Here is a 24,333-nt window from a genome sequence, read left to right as displayed (position 1 = left end):
CACACACACACACTAAATAAATAAATAAATAAATAAATAAATAAATAAATAAATGTAATAAAAGTTGAAACTGTGGAATTGTATACTTTAAATATTAGCTTATAAATTATCTGTATTCTATTCCAATAAACTGTTTTTAAAAGGTGAGGAAAGGTCCCTTAGCACCAACACCTTAAGAAATACTCTGGGGGAAAGACATGGCTAATAGTACAATAAATGCTTAGTATGTACAATATGAGTTCAGTTCTTACCAACACAGAGAGAGAGAAAGGGAGGGAGAGATAATAAGCAAAAAGAACTTGGCTTCAAGGTTGTTTTTTTTCTCCTTCTATTAATAGAAAAAAAGAAAGAAAGCTCAGTAGTGGCAGAGCCTCTGGGCTTGAATTTCATTCATTTAGGATTCAGTGCAAGGAATCACTCTGCCTCAGCATTTGAATAATTCACAACTGCTAAAATATCCACCCAGGTCATGGACAAACCCGCTCCTCACTGCACACTGATGGGGCTGTGTGTTTCCAGCTAAGCTCTTCAGGAACGGCAGCCTAGTCTATCATCAACCACAGACATCTAACAAAACCCTGCTTTCCCTGCAGAGAGGTATCCCTAGGGATGGATCATACTGTAATTTTGTTTGTTTGTTTTATTGAGACAGGATTTCTCTATGTAGCCCCAGCTATGTTGGAACTAGCTTTGTAGACCAGGCTAGTCTCAAACTCAGAGATCTGCTTGCCTCTGCCTCCTGAATGCTATGATTAAAGGCATGCACTGTCATGACCTGGCTCATACTTTAATTTTTTTAAACCTCAAGATTTCAAGCAGATCCAGGTGCAAACCTCAATCTACCACTGTCTTTGTGATTTAGGGCAGAATACCCAACATTTTTTTGGTTCATTGTGGGGCGTTTACCCACCAGCCCCACAGCTCCCCAGAGTTTTCTTGAGTGCAGGCAGCAGGAAATATTAGATAGAAGGATTTATTGCGGAGAATCTTGCGGAGATAAACAGAAAACAAAGGATAGCCTCTAGAGGGCCTGGAACCTTTTCCAACAGGCCCTGACTGTCTCTGCCCCAGGGTATTTATAGAGATGCCAAGGAGTGGAGCAAAAGACCTCTCCCCAGCACAGCCAAGTGCAGACCATCTCAGACACCTGCACTCAGGCCCATGGTCCTAATCATCCTCTATGCGGACCTGCTGAGTAAAGCCACGAGGAACCTGAAAATGGACTCCCACAGATTATTTCTTCACTTGTAATATAAGAATATTAATTACTATTTTCAAAGGCTGCTTTTGAGGTTTTGATTAGATGCAAGGTGATTAGTGTAGGGCTCATTATTTTGGTAGTTACAATTGGGCAAATTATTCATTTATTCTTCCATTTAACCAATATTTGTATTGACCCTACAGTGTTCTGTAAAAGCCCTTATGGAGCAGCCAATGAATGTAGATTAAAGATAACAAACATACCCACAAAAGAAGCAAGTTAGCCACAAGAAGAGGTGCTATGAATATGTGGCAAAGAGGAAATACACAGTGTGTGTAATGAAGAAACAATAACAGCAAAATGTTAGTCCAGGAACTAGAGTGGTTAAGGGCACTTGATGCTTTTGGGTTCAGTTTCCATCCAGACAAAACACACACACACACACACACACACACACACACACACACACAGGTATGCACAAAAATAAATAAATAAATAAATAAATAAATAAATAAATAAATAAGTGTTACTTTAGTAAATGGTTGCTGGTTGATTAGTCCATTGATTACAAACCTGGCCACAGGGTCTTCCATTGTCATCCATACATCCGGCACACTGGTACATATCCCCAGGCTTTCCTTTCTATTCTCCTTGTGGAGGACAGGCTTATTTTCTTTTTCCTATCTCTTCCATGTTGTCCAGAATCTAATTCATTCTACCTTGGGAAGACCCTTACACATCAGATCATCAGATCACTAACTGTTCTTCACATATCACAGAAAAATTTAAACTTTTAAAAAGTTTAAATTAAAACATTTTTAAAATTTAAAAATTTTAAAAAGTGAAATTTTAAACATGGCCTATTGTGCGTGAGTGGAGTCCTCTCTGCAAACATATAAAAGCTCTAAGACAGGGAGGTGAGACTAGAAGGAGAAGGACATGGAAGACTCCTCATCTACTCCAATCATACTGCAAAAAAGGGAAATAAAAAGAAATAATTAAAGAAGCAGTAGAGATTACCCATCAAAACAGGATATGACTCTTAGCTGCTAGCACAATTATAAATCCATAAGGAAAATATATACATATATGTGGGCACCAAAATTCTAAAGGTATAGAAAATCTGATAGAAGGAATCCAACACATTTGATATTTGGATGTGCAAGTGTCAAATGGTCAAGGCCCACAAAACATTCCTGTGGGAAGTGGGGGCCCTAAGGATTAGCTAGAGTCATAAGCAGAAGGAGACTTTGCACTGGGTAATCTTTGGTGTTTATTTGGATTTTTTTCTATGTGCTTTTATTACTAAAGATAAAAGATATTATCTCCAAAATCAATAAGAGAAGAAAAACTAATTTGAGAGGTACTGTTTATTCATCAGTATGTACTAGAGTGAATTTCCATTCACTTAATTGTAGGTCATTTACATTTAGGGACAAAGAGAAAATATAGTATATTATCAATGCCTGCAAGAATAGTAACTTATTCCAAAGGAGAAAGAACAATGAAAATGGGAGCAAGATCCTAGACTTCTCTGTTATTCAGCCTGGTAAGTGGATCTGTTCCTTTCCTAGACTTCAAAAAAGACACAGACATTGACTGAAAAATCTAAAATACTATCTAATCCCCCAAATACTCTCTGAGAATAAAGGTGTGTATACGTGTTACAAATTTTCCTATGGTTTTAAAATGTGATCCGTGCTCAGCAACATTCAAATAACCATATAAGTACATGAATGAGGATTTGTTGCTCTACCCCTAAAGGGGGCCATTATTTCCTGTTCACTTCCAAGGTTAATCACTACTGTGGGACTGACCCTACTTAAATTGTAGGGAACTTTAGATGAATATCGTTGAAAATTTGGCTGCAGACTCCTACCAGTCAAGTGTCCAGTTGCCATATGAGCTAGTACCTACCATCCAGCACAGAAACAGAACAAATCTTAAAAAAAAAGTCTGTTGAAAAACTGTACAATGTGCATATAGAGGCCTTTTTAAACTTCTTACACTTCTCTTTGATTTTATTTCCTGGAGCCCTTGGAAATTGCTCATACAAGTCAGGTAGGTCAGGGCTCAGTACCACCTTAATAGGTAAAAAGGATAAGTTGCCTTAACAAGATCTCCTAATTTCTTGGCCTGTAATTAAGAATGACTTGTTTCCTGGCTTTCCTGGTCTCCATATCCCATCCCAGAACTCCAGTAGAATACTCCTGTTCTACTAGAGACCATGCTGGTACTAGGAACCCCTGGTAAGACACTGCCCACCACCTGCTAACACTCACTGAAGCCCACCCAATAGTTCCCAACAGCACCCCCTTCCTGGGGCTCCATAACTCTGGCAGAAGATCCCTGCTCTACTAGAGGCCATTCTTTTACTGGGAATCCAAGGCCCACAACTCTGGCAGAAGACTTCCTGCTCTGCCAGAGGCCAAACTGGTCCTAGGAACCCCAGAGACCAAGCTGGTACCTGGAATATCAGGTGCCACATAAGTTACCAAAATGTCAGCAGAGATATACTAGACATGAAGAGTCACTTGTTACCAAAACCACAGGCCACTCAGGCCAGAAGACCAGTGAAAAGCAGAAACAAAGGGGGAAAAAAACATAAAAAAAATCCATCCAATAAAGATGAACTCAGAAAACGACACCTATAACAACCCAAAACCCAGATGACTAAAAGCTAGCATAAGAACACAATCTACAATAGCCAGGGCAGTATGGTACCATCAGAGCTCAGCTCTCCTACTACAGCAAGCCCTGAATATTCCATCATAGCTGAAGCACAAGAAAATGATCTTAAATACACTCTTATGAAAATGATAGAGGCCCTTAAAGAGGACATGAATAAAACCCTTAAAGAAATCCAGCAAATCAGAAGCAAACAGATGAAGGAAATGAATAAAACTGTTCAAGACCTGAAAACAGAAATAGAACCAATGACGAAAACACAAACTGAAGGAATCCTGGAAATAGAAAATCTAGGTGAGCAAACAGGAATTACAGATGAAAGCATCACCAAGAGAATACAAGAGATGGAAGAGAGAATCTCAGGCATAGAGAGTACAATAGAAGAAATTAATACAGTGGTCAAAGAAAACGTTAAATATAAAAAGTTTCTAACACAAAACACCCAGAAAATCTGGGACACTATGAAAAGACCAAACCTAAGAATGACATGAATAGAAGAAGAAGATTACCAGCTCAAAGGCCCAGAAAATATTTTCAACAAAATCGTAGAAGAAAACTTCCTAACCTAAAGAAGGAGATGCCTACAAAGGTACAAGAAGCCTATAGAACACCAAATAGATTGGACCAAAAAAGAAAGTTCCCCTGCCGCATAACAATCAAAACACTAAACATACAGAACAAAAAAAAAGAATATTAAAAGCTGCAAAGGAAAAAGCCCAAGTAACATATAAGTGCAGGCTGATTAGAATTACACCCAACTTCTCAATGAAGACTCTAAAAGCTAGAAGGGCCTAGACACATGTTTTGCAGACTATAAGAAAGCATAGATATGAGCCCAAACTACTATACTCAGCAAAACTTTCAAGCACTAGAGATGGAGAAAACAAGATATTTTATGACAAAGTCAAATTTAAACAATATCTATCTATAAATCCAGCCCTAGAGAAGGTACTAGAAGGAAAACTCCAACCCAAAGAGGTTAACTACACCCAAGAAAGCATGGGAAATTAATAATTTCACACCAGCAAAACCAAGAGAAGGGAAGTGTGCATGCACACACATACATACACACACACACACAAACACACACACACTCATACATATGCACTACCACCACCACCACCAACAACAACAGCACAGTAACAGGAATTATCTCTCAATATCAATGGACTCAATTCCCCAGTAAAAAGACACGGGCTAACAAAATGGATACAAAAACAGGATCCATCTTTCTGCCACATATACACCTCAACATCAAAGATAGACATTACCTCAAAGTAAGTAAAGGGTTGGAAAAAGATTTTCCAAGCAAATGGACCCAAGAAGCCAGGTAGTGTAGCAGTTCTAATATCTAACAAAGTAGACTTCCAACCAAAATTAGTCAATAGATAGGGAAGGACACTTCATATTCATTACAGGAAAAATCAACCAATGTCTCAATTCTGAACATCTATGCTCCAAGCACAAGGGGACCCACATTTGTAAAAGAAATATTACTAAAGCTTAAACAAACATCAAATGTCACATTAATAGTAAAAGACTTTAATATTTCACTTTCATCAATGGACAGGTCATCTAGACATAAAATAAAGAAATGGTGGAACTAACAGATATTACGACTCAAATGGACCTAACAGATATCTACAGCACATTTCACCCAAACATGAAAGAATATGCCTTCTCCTTTGAAGGTAGAACCTTTGAAGAAGAATAACCCTTCTTCAAAATTGATCACATACTTGATCACAAAGCAAGTCTAAACAGATACAAGAAAATTTAAATACCCCCTGTATCTTATCAAGCACCATAGATTTCAGCAACAGCAGAAAGCCTACTAAATTCATATAAACTAAACAACAGTCTACTGAATGACCAGAGGGTCAAGGCAGAAATAAAGAAATTAAAGACTTCCTAGAATGCAATGAAAATGAATGCACAGCATAACCAAATATATGGAACACAGTGAAAGCGGTGCTAAGAGGAAAGTTCATAGTACTAAGCACCTTTTTGATAAGGAAATTAGAGAGATCTCATACTAGCAACTTAACAGTGCACTTGAAAACTCTAGAACAAAAAGAAGCAAACAAACCCAAGAGGAGTAGATGACAGGAAATAATCAAATTGAGAGCTGAAATCAATAAAATAGAAACAAAGAATAATACAAAGAATCAATGAAACAAAGAGTTGGTTATTTGAGAGAATCAACAAGCTAGACAAACCCTTATCCAAACTAACTAAAAGACAGAGAAAGAATATTAAAATTAACAAAATCAGAAACAAAAAGAGGGACATAACCACAGACACCAAGGAAATTCAAATAATCACTAGGTCAGACTTTAAAAACCTGTACTCCACAAAATTGGAAAATCTAAAAGAAACGGAAATTTCCTTGATAAATACCACTTACTGAAGTTAAATCAAGATCAGATAAACAATTTAAATACATCTATAATCCTTAAGGAAATAGAAGCAGTCATTAAAAGCTCCCCCTCCAGCCAAAAGAAAGCCTAAGGCTAGACAGTGTTAGCACAGAATTCTACCAGACTTTCAAAGAAGAGCTAATACCAGCTCTCCTCAAATTATTTCACAAAATAGAAACAAAAATAAAATTGTCAAATTCATTTTATGAGACTAAAGACACCCTGATACCCAAACCACACAAAGACTCAGTATAGAAATAATTACAAACCAATTTTGCTCATGAATGTTGATGCAAAAACACTCAATAAAATACTTGCAAACCAAATCCAAGAACACATCAAAAAGACCATCCACAATGATAAAGCGGGCTTCATCCCAGAGATGCAGTAATGGTTCAACATATGAAAAATCTGTCAATGTAATCCATCATATAAACAAACTGAAAGAAAAAAAAAACCCACAAGATCATCTCATTAGATGCTAAAAAGCCTTTGATAAAATCTATGATAAAATTCTTGGAGAGATCAGGGATACAAGGAACATACCTAAATACAATAAAGGCAATATGCAGCAAGCTGATAGCTGACATCAAATTTAATGGAGAGTAACTCGAAGCAATTCCACTAAAGTCAGAAACAAGATAAGGCTGTACAGTCTCTCAATATCAATTCAAACCAATACTTGAAGTTCTAGCTACACCAACAGACAACAAAAGGAGATCAAGGGGATACAAATTAGAAAAGAAGAAGTCAAAGATTTGCTATTTGCACATGATATGATAGTATACACAAGTGACCCAAAAAATCTACCAGGGAACTGCTACAGTTGATAAACACCTTTGGCAAAGTGGCTGGATACAAGATCAACTAAAAAAAAAAAAAAAAAAAAAAAAAAAAAAAAAAAAAAAAATCAGTAGCCTTTCTATACACAAATTATAAAAAGGCTGAGAAAGAAATCAGGGAAACAACTCCACAATAGCCATAAACAATATAAAATACCTTGGAATAACTTTAACCAAGCAAATGAGAGATCTGTATGACAAGAACTTCAAATCTTTGAAGAAAGAAACTGAAAAAGATTTCAGAAGACGGAAAGATTACCCAATTCTGCTGGATCGGTAGGATGAACATAGTAAAAATGGCCATCTTACCAAAAACAATCTACAGATTCAATGCAATCACCATAAAAATTCTGACACAGTTCTTTACAGAGCTTTGAAAACAATACTCAACTTCATATGGAAAATTAAACAAACAAACAACAACAAAAACGAAAACCCAGGATAACTAAAACAACCCTGTACAATAAAAGAACTTCCAGAAGTATCATCATGCCTGATTTCAAGCTCTACTATAGAGCTATAAAAAAACCCAAACAAACAAACAAACAAACAAACAAAAAACAGATGTAAATCAACACACTTATGGATACCTAATTTTTTAAAAAGAAGCCAATATTATACAGTGGAAAAGAGAAAGTGTGTTTAACAAGTGATGTTGGTCTAACGGGATGTCAGCATGTATAAGAATGCAAATAGATCCATAGCTATCACCCTGCACAAAACTGAAGTGTAAGTGGATCAAAGTCATCAACATAAAATGAGAAACACTAAACCTGAGAGAAAAGAAATTGGGGAATAGCCTTGAACACATTGGCACAGGAGACAACTTCCTGAACAGAGCACTGATAGCTCAGGCAGTAAGATTAATAATAAATGGGACTTCATGAAACTGAAAAGCTTCTAAGGCAAAGGACACCATCAACAGGACAAAACAGCAGCCTACCAAATGGGGAGAGATATTTACTAACGCCATATCTGGAAGAGAACTAATTTCCAAAATACATACAGAACTCAAGAAACTAGACATCAACAAACTAAATAATCCAATTTAAAATGGGGTACAGATCCAAACAGAGAATACTCAACTGAGGAATTTCAAATGGCTGACAAGCACTTAAAGAAATGTTCAACATCCTTAGTCATCAGTAAAATACAAATCAAAATAACTCTGAGATTCCACCTTACACCTGTCAGAATGGCTAAAGCCAAAACACAAGTGACAGCACATGCTGGAGAGGATATGGAACACGGGGAACACTCCTCTATTGCTGTTGGGAGTACAAACTTACACAGCCACTTTGGAAATTAATATGGTAGTTTTTCAGAAAATCGAGAATCAATCTACCTTAAGACCCAGCTATACTTCTCTTGGCCATATCCCCAAAGTCTGCTCCATCCTACCACAAGAACACTTGCTCAACTATGGTCATAACCAGTCAGGTACCAGAAACAACCTAAGTGTCTCTCAACTGCAGAATGGATAAAGAAAATGTGGGGCATTTACACAATGGAGTATCACTTAGCTGTTTAAAAATCAAAACAAAACAACAACAACAAAACAATGTCATAAAATTTGAAGGCAAATTGGTGTGACTAGAAAAAAATCATCTTGAGTGATGTAACCTAGAAACCAAAATACAAACATGGTGTGTACTTACTTATAAGTGGATATTAGCTGTAAAGGATAGCCATGCTACAATCCACAGATGCAGAGAAGCTAAGTAACAAGGAGGGCTCAAGTGTGTGTGTGTGGGGCACTTGAATCTCCCTGGGAGGGAGAAATAGAATAGACATTGAGGGTAGATGGGTAGGGTGGGATGGACTGTGGGTATGGGAATAGGAAGGATCAGATCAGAGGATGATGGAAGGAGAGAATTGGGGGGTGTCTTGGGGATGAGCTAGAAACCTAGTGCAATGGAAACTCCCAGTAATCTATGAGGGTGACCCTAGCTGAGACTTCTAGCAATGGGGGAAATGGAGCCTGAACTGGCCATCTCATGTAACTATGTAAGACTTCCGGTGCAGAGATTGGAATACCAACCCCAGCCATAAAACTTTTGATATACGATTTGTCCTGCCTACAAGATGTGCTGTAGTAAAAGTGGGGCAGAAATCGTGACAGTGCCCAACAAATGACTGGCCTAGCTTGAGAACCATGCCACAAGAAGAAGCCCACTCTTGACACTGCCTGGAGGGCCAGGACCCAGAGACTTGAGAGCTCAAACACTTCTGGCAAAGAAAGAGAGAGAGAGAGAGATCAAGGAAGGAAGGAAGGAAGGAAGGAAGGAAGGAAGGAAGGAAGGAAGGAAGGAAGGGAGGGAGGAAGGAAAAGAAAAGAAAGAGAAGAAAAATTAATGAATGATTCCTAATGATACTCTGCAATACTCATAGATTGGTACTCAATTGTCATCAGAGAGGTTTCATCTAGCAACTGATGGAAACAGATGCAGACACCCACAGCCAAACATCAGATGGATCTCAGGAAATCCTGTGGAAGAAGGGGAGAAAGAATTCTAGGAGCTAGAGGGGCCAAGGACACCCCAAGAAAACCCACAGAATCAATTAACCTGGGCTCATAGGGGCCCACAGAGACTGAACTGACAACTAGAGAGCCTGCATAAGCCTAACCTAGGCACTCTGCGTGTATGTTACAGTTGCATAGCTTGGTCTTCTTGTGGGACTCCTAAAAGTGGGAGCTGGGGCTGTCTCTAAATGTGTTGCTTGCTTTGGGGACCTTTTCCCTCATATTGGGTTGCCTTACCCAGCCTTAACATTGAAGATAGGTGCCTAGTCTTACTGCAACCTGATATGCTACATTTGGTTGATATCCATGGGAAGCCCGCCCTTTTCTGGAGAGAAATGGAGGAGGAGCAGATGATGGGGGGAGTGGGGGAGACTGAGAGGAGAGGAGGGAAGAGAAATTGTGGTCTGGATGTAAAAAATAAAAATAATAAAAGCAAACTAACAAGCGAAAAGAATGACTTGCTTCATTGATAGGTTCACTCATGGTGGAGGCAGAGCTTAAAGTCTTTTTGTTGCTGTTGTTGTTGTTTGAGACAGGGTTTCTCTGTGTAGTCCTGGCTATCCTGGAACTCTCTCTGTAGACCAGTTGGCCTCAAACTCAGAGATCCGCCTGCCTCTGTCTGCCAAGTACTGAGACTAAAGGCATGTGCCACCAACATCTGGCTTGAACTTAAAATCTTAGCTAAGAATTTATAAACTATAGTCCCTGGGATTATCTTTTACAAAAAACAAAACAGAACAACAACAACAACAACAACAACAAAAACAAACCATTAAGACATTCACAGCCTGAGACAGAACATTTAAAATCTCTTAGCTGTAGCTGCAAAAATATGAGCTATACCACTGTTGTGTAACACTTTCCTCAGAGATAAAACATTCCATATTGCAGGGAAGTTCATTAAGACATAGGTGTTTTGAAGGAAGGTGAACTATTTCATTTTAAAATGAAGCCTGCAGTCACTCTTGGTCCTGTAAGCAACCTCAAGAAAACTCAGTGGTTCCCCATGTTGGACTTTGATATATTCTAACTGGTCTGTCACTGGTCCTGTCTGGTAAGTAGACATTTGTTCACATCTCCTCATGAATAGTGTCATTCAGTAACTACTCAGAATAAACACTCCTTCAGTTCTCTTTGGCCCAAGCAAACCATACCTTGATGAATAGTCTTATTTTCTCCCTAGCAAAAATGGCCAATAATGTTTTCAGGATTCTAATTATATACTACACTATCCACTTAAGCAGATAATTGCCAACACCCTACTGTATTTTATAAACTGCAGTACAAGCCTTTCAATTTCCCATAAATGACAATTCTTTGCATATGCTTGGCCTTTTCCTAGAGTGTCCTTCAAACTACACCCTTTCACACTGCCCACCTGCCAGTTTTTGGACAATGGCTACTTTTTTTTTAAATGTGTATCACACATCATCCCTGCAAAAGCCGGCCTGTCCTTTCCTCATGCTGCATTAGAGCACTGCAGCGTTAAAATCTGGCAGAAAGTGATTTATCTTGAAATCACATTTTATAATGTGAGAAAAGAGCTTAGCTTTAGGAAGTACAGTATGCCTAAAACAAGATAAAACAACAGATGGTATAGGTCATTCTAGATGGTCATAAAAATAGTGGTGGTCTATAAAAAAGGATTTAAAGACAAGTAATAGTGTTCACTTCAGATGGGCCAACTCAGGGTCCTTAAAACAACATAATAAAAATAATAGGTGATAATAATCACCTCTTGTTGGGTCACCTCAAACTGGCTTCAGGGAATTCCCACCATGGGAACATATCAGTAACCTTTGTCATAATGAACTTTTCAATTTTAGGTGTACTTAAAACCATATTCATATTTTCATATCTTATACATTTACTTATAGCAGACTAAATTTCTGGGTATAGCAGTCTTCCAAAATATGCCTATCACTTTCCTGGAAGTTCCACCTTGGGAGTGATAGAGGGAGGGGATAACAGAAAAAGGAGAACTATGAATTCACATCTTTTCAAGGACCGTGGGCTTTGTTATTTAGCTTAGCCTCCCCTCTTTCTAAAAATGAATTCCATGTATCTTGCTTGTTTTAATTAGACTGTTAGGATTATTTCTCTTTCAAAACTCAGTAATAAAAACCAAGGCTAAAATGAAAACCAGAAAAAAAATAAAGACCTCCCCACAATAATAAGTTATAATTTTCCTGAGATGTTTGCAAGAAAAAGAACCAAGTTAGATGTGAGTAAGAAGACGTCAGGATGAAAATGTCCGTGATCTATTTAAAAAACTTCCCTGTAAGAAGTGGTAGCTTTGGAAGGAAACAACAGAGGTTAATGGAAACTCATGCCTTCTCCAAATCTCATCTTCACTTTACTAAGGGCCCCCTCTCTGAGTTCCAGTAGCATTCTGGCATCTTTCTGTTATAACATTACTGTGTTGAATCGGTTTATGTGTCTGTATTCTTTATTAGAGCATGTTCTAATTTATCTTCCTGTATCTCAGATATCCAGAAAAGGCCCCCATAGAGGCCTTTTCAAGTTTTTGTACCTCTATCCAACATGTATTTCCTGGAACATCTACATTTATTTATTATAACACTCTCTTCTAGCCATTCTCAGAAACATCCTAATACTTAAAAGAGGTGAGTAGCCTCAGTAAGGTTTTTCCAGTTTCCTGGTGTGTAATTAAAAAGTAATTGCAATAGCAACAATCACAGTTTTTGGAACCATGTCTACTTCCAAAAACACATAAAAGTTTAAAATCCTAGCTGAGAACTTACAAAATCCAATATCCCCTGGGGAAAATGTTTGTTTTTTTAAAAAGGTGGATAAATGGGATGATGCATGGCTGTATGAATGGACGGATGGATGGGTGGATGGGTAGATGGATGGATGGATGGATGGATGGATGGATGGATGGATGGATGGAGGTATTTTTTTAAGTATTGGATTTTGCCTTAATAGTGGAATACCCTAAAGGTATGAAACTAAATCCTGCCTCTTCTCTCGATTTTATTTCTAGTAACACCAAGAAAATGTTTCTATTTCAAAGTTCAATTTGGAGAGAAACCTGAGCCATCCTACTCTTTGTGGCATATGTTTAAATCTGCTTTGTTCTTCTAATTTGCTGTTCTCAGGTGGTCACATTGCAGCTGGACCTGCAAACTCAGCTTCTGTAATCGCCCTTGAATTACGGTGCAACGTTTCCTCTCTTTACCCTTCTTAATCAGCACTGAGCAAGAAGGTGCCTTCTACACCTGGTGGAAAAACTCTTTCCACACACAGAAGCAAAAAGTATCACTCAAGGTGCCCCTCAACCATGTGGCAGGACACCCATCTGAAGAAACACAATTCCTTTGAGGTTTGGGAACTCAAAAGGTGAAGCTACCCCAGATAAAGTTCCAGGTGGTATGAAAGAACACAAAGTTTTGTTTTTATCTTTTTTCTCCTGACTCTAGTGATTTTATTACCCTTCTCCCTAAGCCTTCTAGAAAAAAAAGTGTCAAGCTATCTTGTAGCTCATGCTCAGCCCCAAAACATTATGTTCTCTTAATTTTCTAGAGGGCACTAAATACCAGGGCCTGACACTGCAAGAACTGAACTGACTTGCAGAATATTTCTTAGGATTACAAGGTAAAGCATTTTAGAGGATAGACAGGAATTATATTGATACTATCTTTATGTTTCTCTCTGCAATTATATGGGGATTAATTTGAAATTTTGAACTCTAAGCAATACCTCTATCACGCTGGTGCGCAAAGGAGAGTATGTAGTTATATAAGATGGCAGCATATTGATATATGAGTATATGTGTGAATGTGTGCATAGATACTGAAGAAAATAGAAGGTAATAGTTTTGTGATATCCATTTGCTTTCTCTTAACACTGGTGTGATGTTATGATGTTGGTTTTTTTATTACACTTTTTCTTTTGAGATTATAATAAATTTAAATAATTTCCCTCTTCCTTTCCTCCTTTTGAAATCCTCCCATATACCCTTCTTTGTTCTCTGTCAATTTCATGGCCTCTTTTTTCGTTGATTATTGTTATATGCATATATGTATATGCATATGTATTTCTAAATACAACCTGTTTCTATAATGTTACTTCTACATGTTTTCAGGGCTGACCATTTAGTATTGAATAACCAACTAATTGATGTATTCTTTCCTTTGGAAGACTATTTCTTCCTCTCTGAGCATCTGTTAGCTGAGTTCTTTGTGTAGGGATGAGGCCTCCTGTGGTCTATCCTCTGTCCACTTTGGCATGTCTAATGGTATCATCTTTGTTCAGTTTGTATTTGGGAAGTCATATTGCTAAGACTGTATGTGTGTAGCTTCTGACATTGCTAGGAGACAGAGTCTCAAAAACGAACTCCCTGACCTGGCTCTTACAATCTTTCCAGCCTCTTTCTACAATGATCCCTGAGCCTTGGGTGCAGGAGTTGTTTTGTAGATGTATCCCATGGGACTGGGCTCTACAACTCTGCATTTTGATTGGTTGTGGTTTTCTGACGTGGTCTCCAACTGTTGCAAAGAGAAGGCTCCTTGATGAGGGGTGAAGATTACACTTATTAGGAAGTATACAAACAAACATTTAGAGTGGAGTTAGGGTTTATACTGGTTTAGTAAGGTGATAATAGTAAGTTCTTCTCCAAGACCCATGACTTCACTAGCACTGTCTTTCTCCTATATTAAAAAAGTTTTCAGTGGAAAGATGTCAAATTCACTCAAACCATTAGGGGAACTTCAAAAGCAAAATAATTGCATGATTTAGTACAGTTGAAGCAAATCTAAACTCCAAACATATTACTCCATGATAACCTTGCCAAATACAAGAATTTAAGAATACCACATTACCAGTTTCAGATCACAAGGATTTGCACAACTTTCAAACCAATAGTCAGTAATGTATACATAAAATAATGAAATCTATCTTTGGATAGAAGCACCAAAGCAGAATTATTAGACAGTCTGTTAGTAAGTAGCTGACTTATATAAGTAGAGCTAATTCATTTTTAAAGAGATTAATTTTATTATGGTGTTCATTGGTAAATGATACTGTAATTTCTGTTTGTATGTGAAGATCTTGTTTCAGTCAACATTGAGATTCTAGATTAACTCTAAAAACCAAGGCCTAGGCTCTTCATCAGCAATTTATACTTCTAGAAAAAGAGTAAACTAACCCAGTTTTAGTGGTTTGAAAGAAAATGGTCCCCAAAGGAAGTAGCACTAATGAGAGGTGTGACCTTGTCAGAGTAGGTGTGGCCTTGATGGAGAAAGTGTGTCACTGTCAGGGTGGGCTTTGAGGTCTCCTATGCTCAAGCTCCACCCAGTGAGACAGACCACTTCCTGTTTCCTATAAGTCAAGATGTAAGGACTCTCTGCTACCCCTCCAGGACCATGTCTGCCTGCAGGCAACCATGTTACACAATGATAATAAAGGACCAAACCTCTGAAAATGTAAGCCAGCCCCAATTAACTGTTTTTCCTTTATAAGAGTTGTCAAGGTCATGGTGTCTCTTTATAGCAATAAAAACTTTAACTAAGATGCTAGACACTAGCCATGATCTGTTATTATCTTCCCTGCCTTTGAATTTATACTCCAAATTGTAGCACGAGGAATGATATAGTACATACTGGGCCACAACAAGCATTATGTGAGTAGTCTTTGAAAGGGCTTTGTCAATATTTTAGTCACTAATTCTAATCATCTTGGCCTCTGATTTAGCCTTCATTCCCACATCCAGTAATATTATTTATGTCTAGGTTACTATATCAAGAAAAATATAAAAAGACAAATAGAAGTCAACTGGCAGTCATCTATGCTCCCATTCAAATGAAGATTCTAGAGCAGACCATTAAAATGATCCTTAGATTTGGATTTCTAACCTGCTTTTAGATGTTGTCCACTGATCCTTTAATTATTTACCAGTTTCATTTATAAGCAGACACTCTTACCTGCATACAACAGTCTTTATGCCATGTCTATATGCCATTTTGTTCTCAAATAAAAATTTTGTTCATCTTTCCCAAACTGATCAAGGGCCTCTTAACTAACTTAATTTTGTAAAAACTATTTTTAGTCCTAGCTCTGTGTTTGACATATGGAAGATATTTAGCAAATACTAATTGCATAAAATTGAAATGAGTTTTTTTAATTTTAATTCATCTTTGAAAATATAATCACCTGAACTACCTAACTATGCAAAAGTTCCTCATCTTATGAATGAGCTACACTTTTTTTTCTGAAATACTCCTCTCCTTTTGTCCTATGCTTGTGAGGAAAATCACCAATGCAAAGGGCTCCAAAGCTCATGTTACAACAAAAACACACTGTGTAGTGTCCTCCAGAATCAACACTGCTGGGGAGAACAATTGGGAGCCCACATGTCCCCTGACCACCATAGTATGTAGTCAGAGCATAGCCAGGCAATCTCCTCTTAGTTCTTGGTTTGGTTCACAGTTCATCTTTTGATTCACAGGGATAATTTGAAGATTATCTGATTTGAAACATAAAAATACAGTGTGTAGAACCTAACTGCATGTAAGTATAATTTTCCTAAAGAAAAATACAGTATTTGCTGTATTTTTCCCAGTAGCATTTGGATTGTGGCATTCCAATCAGCTCTGGAATGCCAGCTTTCCAGCCAGATCCTGAACTTGATCCATACGCAAATTAACAAGACATGACTCCCTACTGGTCTTCAAATCAGTTCAGGCAGCCTTCTATGGATTCATCTGTTTCTGTGTTGGAAAACTCACTGAAATTTAATTATTTTGAACATGAAGTAGTATGCCAAAGGCATACAAGAGCTTTGGATCCAGACAATTGTGATCTGAATGCCAGCAGCTCTTTTGGACAAATAGGTTAATATTTCAATATCCCAGTTTTCTTATCCATAAAATCGAAATAATGTCCATCTGTAAGGCTTATATTATGTATTGGATATTAGAGTTTTAAAAGGGATAACACATAGAAGATACTGAAAAATGGTACTGGATGCAGTCACATGATCTCACACAACAGTCCTGAGCGCTCCTTGCAGTAGAACCTTCTGCAGAATTTATATTTCTAGAAAGCAGACTAATGAGCAACCCACAAATTTGCATCCTGAGTGTTTTGACTTATTCCGGAGGCAGTCTGAACACACTTCCAGCCACTGCTGCTGCAGTTTTTTTGGCAGATAGTAGGGAACTATAGCCCTGCACTGAAACTCTCCCCAATGTCAGTTTACAAAAGTTTCAACTGCCTTCCTGTCATAAATCCCTGTAATAAATAATTAAACAAAAATTTCAGGAAGCCTAGTTCCAGACTAGGATTTCTCTTTGTTCACCAGCCAACTTTGCCCTGTAAGTGAAGTCTTCCTTTTACAGTCCTGTGCCAACCTCAAAATTTCTCCCCTATCCCCACCTCAGCACAGGCCTGGGTCCAGATGTGCCTCCTGCAAAAACTGTTTGTGAGCCACCTTTCTGGCTAAGTTGGTTTTTGTCTTTCTCATCACTTCTCCATCCCCGCTGCCTGTGGCCGTCTTCACACCCATAAGCCTAAGTCCAGATAAACGGTCTTTGAAACTGCTCTGTCCAAGAGTCACCTTTGACTGGTGAGATGCTCCTTTCCTCTCCCATCCTTCTGGCTACCCACTGCCATCTCTGTAACCACAGGCTTAGTTCCAAACCTGTGGTTTGGGAGGCATCCTTGCCTGGTCTAGTTAAACAGTGAACCCAACCTGGCTGAGATCAGACCATGCAGCTCCTATATTGATTCAATCTAAGGAAGGTCAGATTATCAGGACAGACAGATAATCATTGAAGTCCATAAACCCAGATCAAATCACAAAAACAACTACCTAGACACAATCACCCCAGGACACAGAATTTAGTAAGAACAATCATAAAATGCATCAAAGAATTAAAGGAATTTAAGAAGCATGAACAAATACTTCATTGAACTCCAAGAGGGTAAGAATAAATGCATTGAATACACACACACACACACACACACACACACACACACACACACACACACACACATACATATATTGAGCAGAGCATAATGATGCATGTCTTTAATCCCAGCACCCAGGAGACAAGAGGCAGGCCAACATCTATGAGTTTGAGGTCAGTCTGTTTTACATAGTGAGACTCTAACTTGAAACAACAACAAAATAATAATAAGAAAGAAAGAAAAAGAGAAACCAGCTGTTATTTGGATGGGTTTTTATTTAAATGTGACTTGTGTTTTTTTTTTCTCTTGTAGCCTTCAATATTTTTTCTTTGTTCTGTATATTTAGTGTTTGAACTATGAAATGTTGTGGGGTGTTTCTTGTCTTGTCTTGCCTAGGGATTCTGTATGCTTCTTGTATCTGTACAGGTTTGTCTTTCTGTAGTTTAGGGAAATTTTTTCTATGATCCTGTTAAAGATATGATCTATGCCATTTACATGGGATTCATCTCACTCATCTATGCCTATAATTCAGATTTGGTCTTTTGATGGTGCCCTACATTTCACACATGTTCCTTTCCTATGCTTTAAAAAGAAAATTTATATTCTTTGTCTATTTCACCACAATCCCCTTCTTTATTGTTGTCTTGATAGTCTATTTTCTGTATGATTCATTTTACTTGAAAGGCTTTCTTCTGTGTTTTCTAACTGGGATGTTGCATTTTTCAATTTCATCTTCATATCAGTTTGTGTTGTCTTTAATATTTCTGTCCTCTTTATTGAATTCAGTTTTTAATCCCAAAGTAAATAGAACCCTGTAAGCAATACTTAGAACTGAAGAGAATAAGCACAACCAAGAAATTCTAGACAGAAATAAATAAAGCTATAATTTAGTGAAACAGAAACCATAACTAAGAAAACAAACCATCAAAAATGCAATCTATATACACCTTTCTATAACAACTGCAAGTAAATGGTCTCAATGCTTCAATCAAAAGAAACAAGTTAGCTGGATATGTTAAGGAACAAAAATCCATGTATCTATTTTCTATAGGAATCAGTTTAAAAAGTAGGCAACACCTTAAAGTTAAAGGATAGAAAAATGCCTTCTAAGCAAATGGGTTAAGGAAGGAATGGGTTATTTGCCAAATGACAAAATAAACTTCAAACTAATGCTAATAAAAAAAAAAAGACAGAGAAGTGTACTTCATTCTAATCAAGAGATCATTTAATCAAGAAAAGGTGACAATATCAAACACATGCACCAAAGTCTGGTGCGCCCAATTTCATAAAACGTATATGAATGAAATTAAAGACAGTTTAAAACAATCATAATAATAGAAGGACATTTCAACATCCCACTTTTTCCAACAGATAGGTCATCTGGTCGGAAAATAAACAGATACTTCAGAATTAAATGCCAACTTACACTAAATGAACCTAACCGATATATACAGATTATTCTATGCAAACACTGAAGAATATGCATTCTACTCAGCAGTACATAGAAGCTTCTCTAAAATGGACCACATACACTGGGACAAAAAGCAAACTTTAACAAATACAGAAAAACTGAAATAATCCTATGCATCCTACCCAACCACTATGCAATAAAACTTAAAGTCAATAGTAAACAAAACTTTAATAGGTGCATAAACTCATGGAGATTAAACAGCATATCAATGAATGATGAATGGGTCTAATAAGAAACCAAGAAAGAAATTAAAATACTCCTGGAACTAAATAAAAATTAAAATATTACACAACAAAACCTCTGGGACACATTAAAAGCAATCCTAAGAGGAAAGTTTCTAGTTGTAAGTGCCTTGAATTAAAAAAATCAGAAATAGTGTACACAAATGATGCAACTCAGGAATGTGGAAAAATAAGAAAAAAAACAAACTCAAACCAGCAGTAAGCAAGAAAGAGGAGAAGTTGGAAAACACAAGATGGACTCCATTGTTTTAAACTCTTTTTTGTTCTTTTGTTTTGGTATTCTTAGTGTTACTGGTTTTTCATTTGTTTGTTTTGATTTTCTTTCTTTTTTTTGTTTCTAGGGTGTTATTTTTTTAGGGACAGAGAAAGAAAGAGGAAAAAGAACATGAAGTTGTATGAGGAGGGAGGTGGGGAGATACTGGGAGGAGTTGAGGGACAGTAAAATATGATCAAAATATATTTCATGAAAAATGTTAATATAAATAAATAAAAATTAATAAATAAAAATATTCTAAGAACTCATTCTTTGAGAAGATAAATGAGATTAACAGACAGCAACTAACTAAAAGAAAGGATTGACCCAAATTAGCACAATCAAAAACACAACGAACATCCCATTGCTCCAATCTTTAGAAGTAAGTGTGCACCATGGAGTAACTACAGAAACCAGGAAAGCATAATGGGACCACCGGGCAGGAGGGGTTGAGAGGGGAACAGCAATAAAATGAAGGTCAAACAGAAAAATGGGGTGAGGCTCCAACAGGGAAGGGGAGAGGGAGGTCGGTACAGAAGCAGAAGGAATGAGAGCTGACAAAAACCACCAAGGTTATTTGATAAAGCCTTCTTATTTTATAGTTACCTAAATTATATATCACACACACACACACACACACACACACACACACACACACACACACACACAGGCTGACAATGCCTCCACAAGAACTATAGACTAACTCTCAGGACCAGGTATGAAAAATCTCCCTTTGAATGATTGGCCAGGGTAGTCCAAGGGATTCCCAAAACAATATAGAATACTGCTGTTGCTACTGTTGCCTTTCAGAAGTTAAAGGTAAGCCCGTATTGCTGAAGACACTGCACACTTAGGACACAGAACTCAGATTATTTTTATTCAAGCTGGATCTAACCTAAAATCCTTCCTGTGGTTTAGCTTCCATAGTACCAGGAAATATTATGACACTATGAAAACTTCTAAGAGAAGTGTGTTAGAAAGGTTGCTAATGCTGTGGTAAACCTCCAACTTGGAGATGAAAGGGTTTATTTTTGTTTACACTTCCAGGTAAGGGTCCACCATGGAGGGAAGGAAGGGCAGGAACTCAATCAGGCCAAAAACCTGGAGGCAGGAACTGAAGCAGAGGCCAGGAATAGCAGGGCTTACAGGCTTGCTCCTCACAGCTTGCTTCTCATGGCTTGCTGAGCCTGCTGTTTTATAGCACCTAGGAGACCACCAGCTCGGGGGTGGCACCCCCCCACTCCCCACCCCCCGGCGGTGAACTACGTCCTCTGACATTAATCATCAATCAAGAAAATGCTCAATAGGCTTTTCCACAGGCAAATCAGATGGGAAATTTTCTCAGTTGACATTCCCTCTCCCTAAATGAATCTAGCTCGTTTCAAGTTTGACATAAAACTAACCAGTGTAGGAGAGACACAATTAACAATCCCCTCTGAGCTGTGACTCACAAGAGCCACAACAGTGACCAGCAGGAGTAAATATTTATAAAGGTGCAACAACAGCTGTTTGATGAATGGAAATTCCACTCAATTGGAGAGAAATCATGCATGGTACTAGAAACATAACCAGCTTCCCAGATCTGGTGAGGTCCTGGATGTTAGGAAAGAATCTACTACTACCACTTGGGCAGACCAATATAACTCCTAACTACATTCTAAAACTTGTCCTTATACCCACAGACAAATGTATCTACCATCCTTCATTAAAGAAGCTTCTCTTTACAGCAAATGGAAATAATCACATAAAATCACAATTGGACACAATCCAAAGATCAAGGATCATGGGGAGGCCAGCCCCAGAGGATACATCTACCTCAAGGGTCCTGCATGATGGCTCATGGAACATTGTGTGAGAGGTGGCGAAAGATTGTAAGATGCTGAATACCAGAATTTCTGCTGTGAAACAGTTTCTCAGAGAAATGGCATAATCAAGACCTGAACGACAGCAATATCAATAAGCATACTGAGAAGGAGGATGTTTTCACAAAGCCTCACCTCTATATAAAGAACTTCAGGCAATTAATTAATGCTAAAGAGCAGGATGAGTCCCCTTATTGGTTATCCAATACAAAGTGGTCAGCCTTGAAACCATACACAGACAAACAACAAAAACCCACTCAGCAGGTTGTATCTATGTAACTGTGTATATGTAACAGTAATAATAAAAGAGGCTATCAGTTGGAGAGTGTGGTTGGGGGAGCATGGAAAAAGTTGGAGAGTGGAGACTTGGAAGGGGTTGAGGGAGGACAGAGAAGGGGGAAAGTAATATAATTTTAATTTTAATTAGAAACGTCTTTTTAAAAATCCAGGGACAACTTAGAGATGGATTTCGGCCTCTAGGAGGTGCTAATCCATTCTCCTACCACAGGCATGGGTCTTAGAACCTTAAATGTAGTAGACCAGAAGAGGGTATCATAGAAATAAAGAATTCGATTTTAAACTGATGCCAGCAGTACTTAGTTCCAATACAAGTTTTGCAGAATGTGCATGCCAGATGAGGTCATGGGAGGAGCGCACACCTACTTACCAGAACAACCTCAGCTAAAGGAAACACAAGCGTGTGTGAGTGCACCGAAACACACACACACACACACACACACACACACACACACACACACACACACACACACGGCCCACTACCACCACCACCAGCAGCAGCAGAAGCAGAAGCAGCAGGTTACAAAATATTTGCAAGGCCAAAGACTCTTATCTCCCAAGGAAGGGAGGGTCAATAAAAATAATAAGCAATGTGCCTTTCTCCTCCAACTTGACCACAGTAAATAGTCACCAAAATTCCAAGCTCTTTTACCCAAGATCTAGCTTCCTGCAGGACCCATTTGCTAGCCTTATGAATTTTTTTCTTTTCTCTGAAGCACAGACTTCACCTTCTTTTGAGGTAGCTCCACTTCAATTATAACGTGCACCCCATCTCTCGAGGCTGGAGCCCAAGATTTCGAGGAAACTTGGGGAAGTCCATTGCCCCACTAGAGAAGTACAGACTACTGGCAGAGGGACAGCAGGGCACAAGAAGCAGGTTCCCAAACGGCCTGGGCGCGGGAAACAGAAAGGCGAGCCCTGGCCGGTGGAGTCCTTTTCCACGTGGTGGGTGAGAAAAAAAAAAAAAAAAAAAAGCCGTGTGGGGGGTGAGCATGCAAATGTCCCCCCCGACCCTCACAGCTTCTATGTCCTGGTGGGATAGGCTCTAAAGGGACCAACGCGGCGTTAAGCAAGACATCTGGCTACCGCCTCAGCCTAGGAGCAACGCGAAGTGAGCACAGGGTACATGCCAGGGTAGGGGGCTGAGGCAAGGATAATGCAAAGCAGATGACTACAGAGGGCCAAAGCCCCTATCTTGAGGACTGAAGCAAATCCCGCATTCTAGCCAGGCTTCTCTGATGAGGTGGGTTTCCTTCCGGCACATGGCTACCCTCAGAGCCCCCTTACTCCTGTACCCTGCGAATACCGCACACCCTGCATCCTCGCCCGTGCCACCGCACCTGGATATGGCAGGAAACCTCCGAGTCGTCCAGCAGCCGAATGGTGCATTTCATCTCCTGGTTGAGCGATTTGATGCTGGAGCTCCGAAAGTGAATCATCTTCATAGTCCTCCTGCCTCTCGGCGCACAGTGACAAGAAGCGAACATACACAGCAGCACGCGGGAGCGAGCCGTAGGAGGCGCGGGGCCCGCGCGGCCCTAGTCCACGCGGACATTCACACGCTCTCAATACAGTCCGGGCTCCGGGTGCAGCTCCGCCCAGGGAGACGGCGGCAACCCAGGGCGCCAGCAGCCACCAGCTCGAGGAGTGTCGGTTCCTCCCTCTCCTCCTCAGACGATTCAGTCCCCGCCTCCTTCCGTAGCTAGCTCAGAGGGCACCTCCCTTGGCTTGAGCCTGAGGGTGGCTGGAACCCAGGACCCTCCTAGGGATCGAGGCAGGGGGAGGCAGGAGGCAGAGGACGGGCTGGATCCTGACGCCCAGCATCTCTGGAGGGGCCTCCTCCACCGCTGCTGCTGCGTCAGGATAGGCCCTGCTGCCTTCCTCCTGCTGGCCACCTCCTCCCTCCTCCCATCGTGGTTGCTATAGATGGTCCCTGCCCTACTGCTTCCCTGGGACTCAAGTGTGCCCTGCACTGTAAAATCCCAGGTCCCGGCGGGCAACAAAGTGTGGAGAGCACTCCACACACCTCCATTAAGCTGGTGGAGGACTGTAGGGCTGGCAGGGAGTCCCAGACAATGGCAGGAGGCACAGGTATTGCATATGCCCAGGGCCATAGTAACTCTCGGATATTCCTGGAGGATTTTAAAGTCGCTGGTTCAGTTAATCAGATCAGCCCCCTTCTTTCCTTAGGAAGGAATTGTCTTTCTTAAGCAGCGTGATCTTCGATTACAGTATCTCTTAGACACCAACTAGGAGCCCTATTCTGCCCCCCCCCCACACCCCCGAGAGAGCCTCCTCCACCTCCAACTGCATAGGAATCTAGTGACAAAGAAGCCTCCCATCCTATTTTAGTCTCCTCTCTGGGTGCTGAAAACCCTGGAATTCCCTGCTACTCTCCAGGAATGCATTGCTATCCCAAGGTGCCTCTGTCCCTGTGTGAAGTGCTCTAGGTTCAAGGGGTGGCAGAGAGGCTGCCGCTGTGTAGGTGGGTGGAGCTTCGAGATGGAGGGTGGGATGTTAGGGAATAGGAATTAAATGAAAGCTGCTTTGTTCCTCTTTCTTTTCCAGTGAAGAAAGAACGGGTGTTAATGGGAGAACTTG

General features: G+C 39.4%; 1 protein-coding gene across 1 annotated transcript in view; it reads right to left on the bottom strand.

Annotated features, from left to right (window-relative positions):
* Window positions 1-23,219, bottom strand: part of Frmd3 (FERM domain containing 3) — a 179,724-nt gene extending 156,505 nt beyond the window's left edge. Inside the window, exon 1 of the mRNA XM_059255946.1 lies at window positions 23,073-23,219. Within this exon, the coding sequence (XP_059111929.1) occupies window positions 23,073-23,219 (147 nt within the window). The remainder of the gene's footprint in view (window positions 1-23,072) is intronic.
* Between the last annotated feature and the right edge of the window lie 1,114 nt (window positions 23,220-24,333).

Source organism: Peromyscus eremicus, chromosome 2 (genome assembly GCF_949786415.1).
Source record: "Peromyscus eremicus chromosome 2, PerEre_H2_v1, whole genome shotgun sequence".
Lineage (NCBI taxonomy): Eukaryota > Metazoa > Chordata > Mammalia > Rodentia > Cricetidae > Peromyscus > Peromyscus eremicus.
Note: the sequence above shows the minus strand (reverse complement) of the source record. Positions and strands in the feature narration are given on the sequence as shown.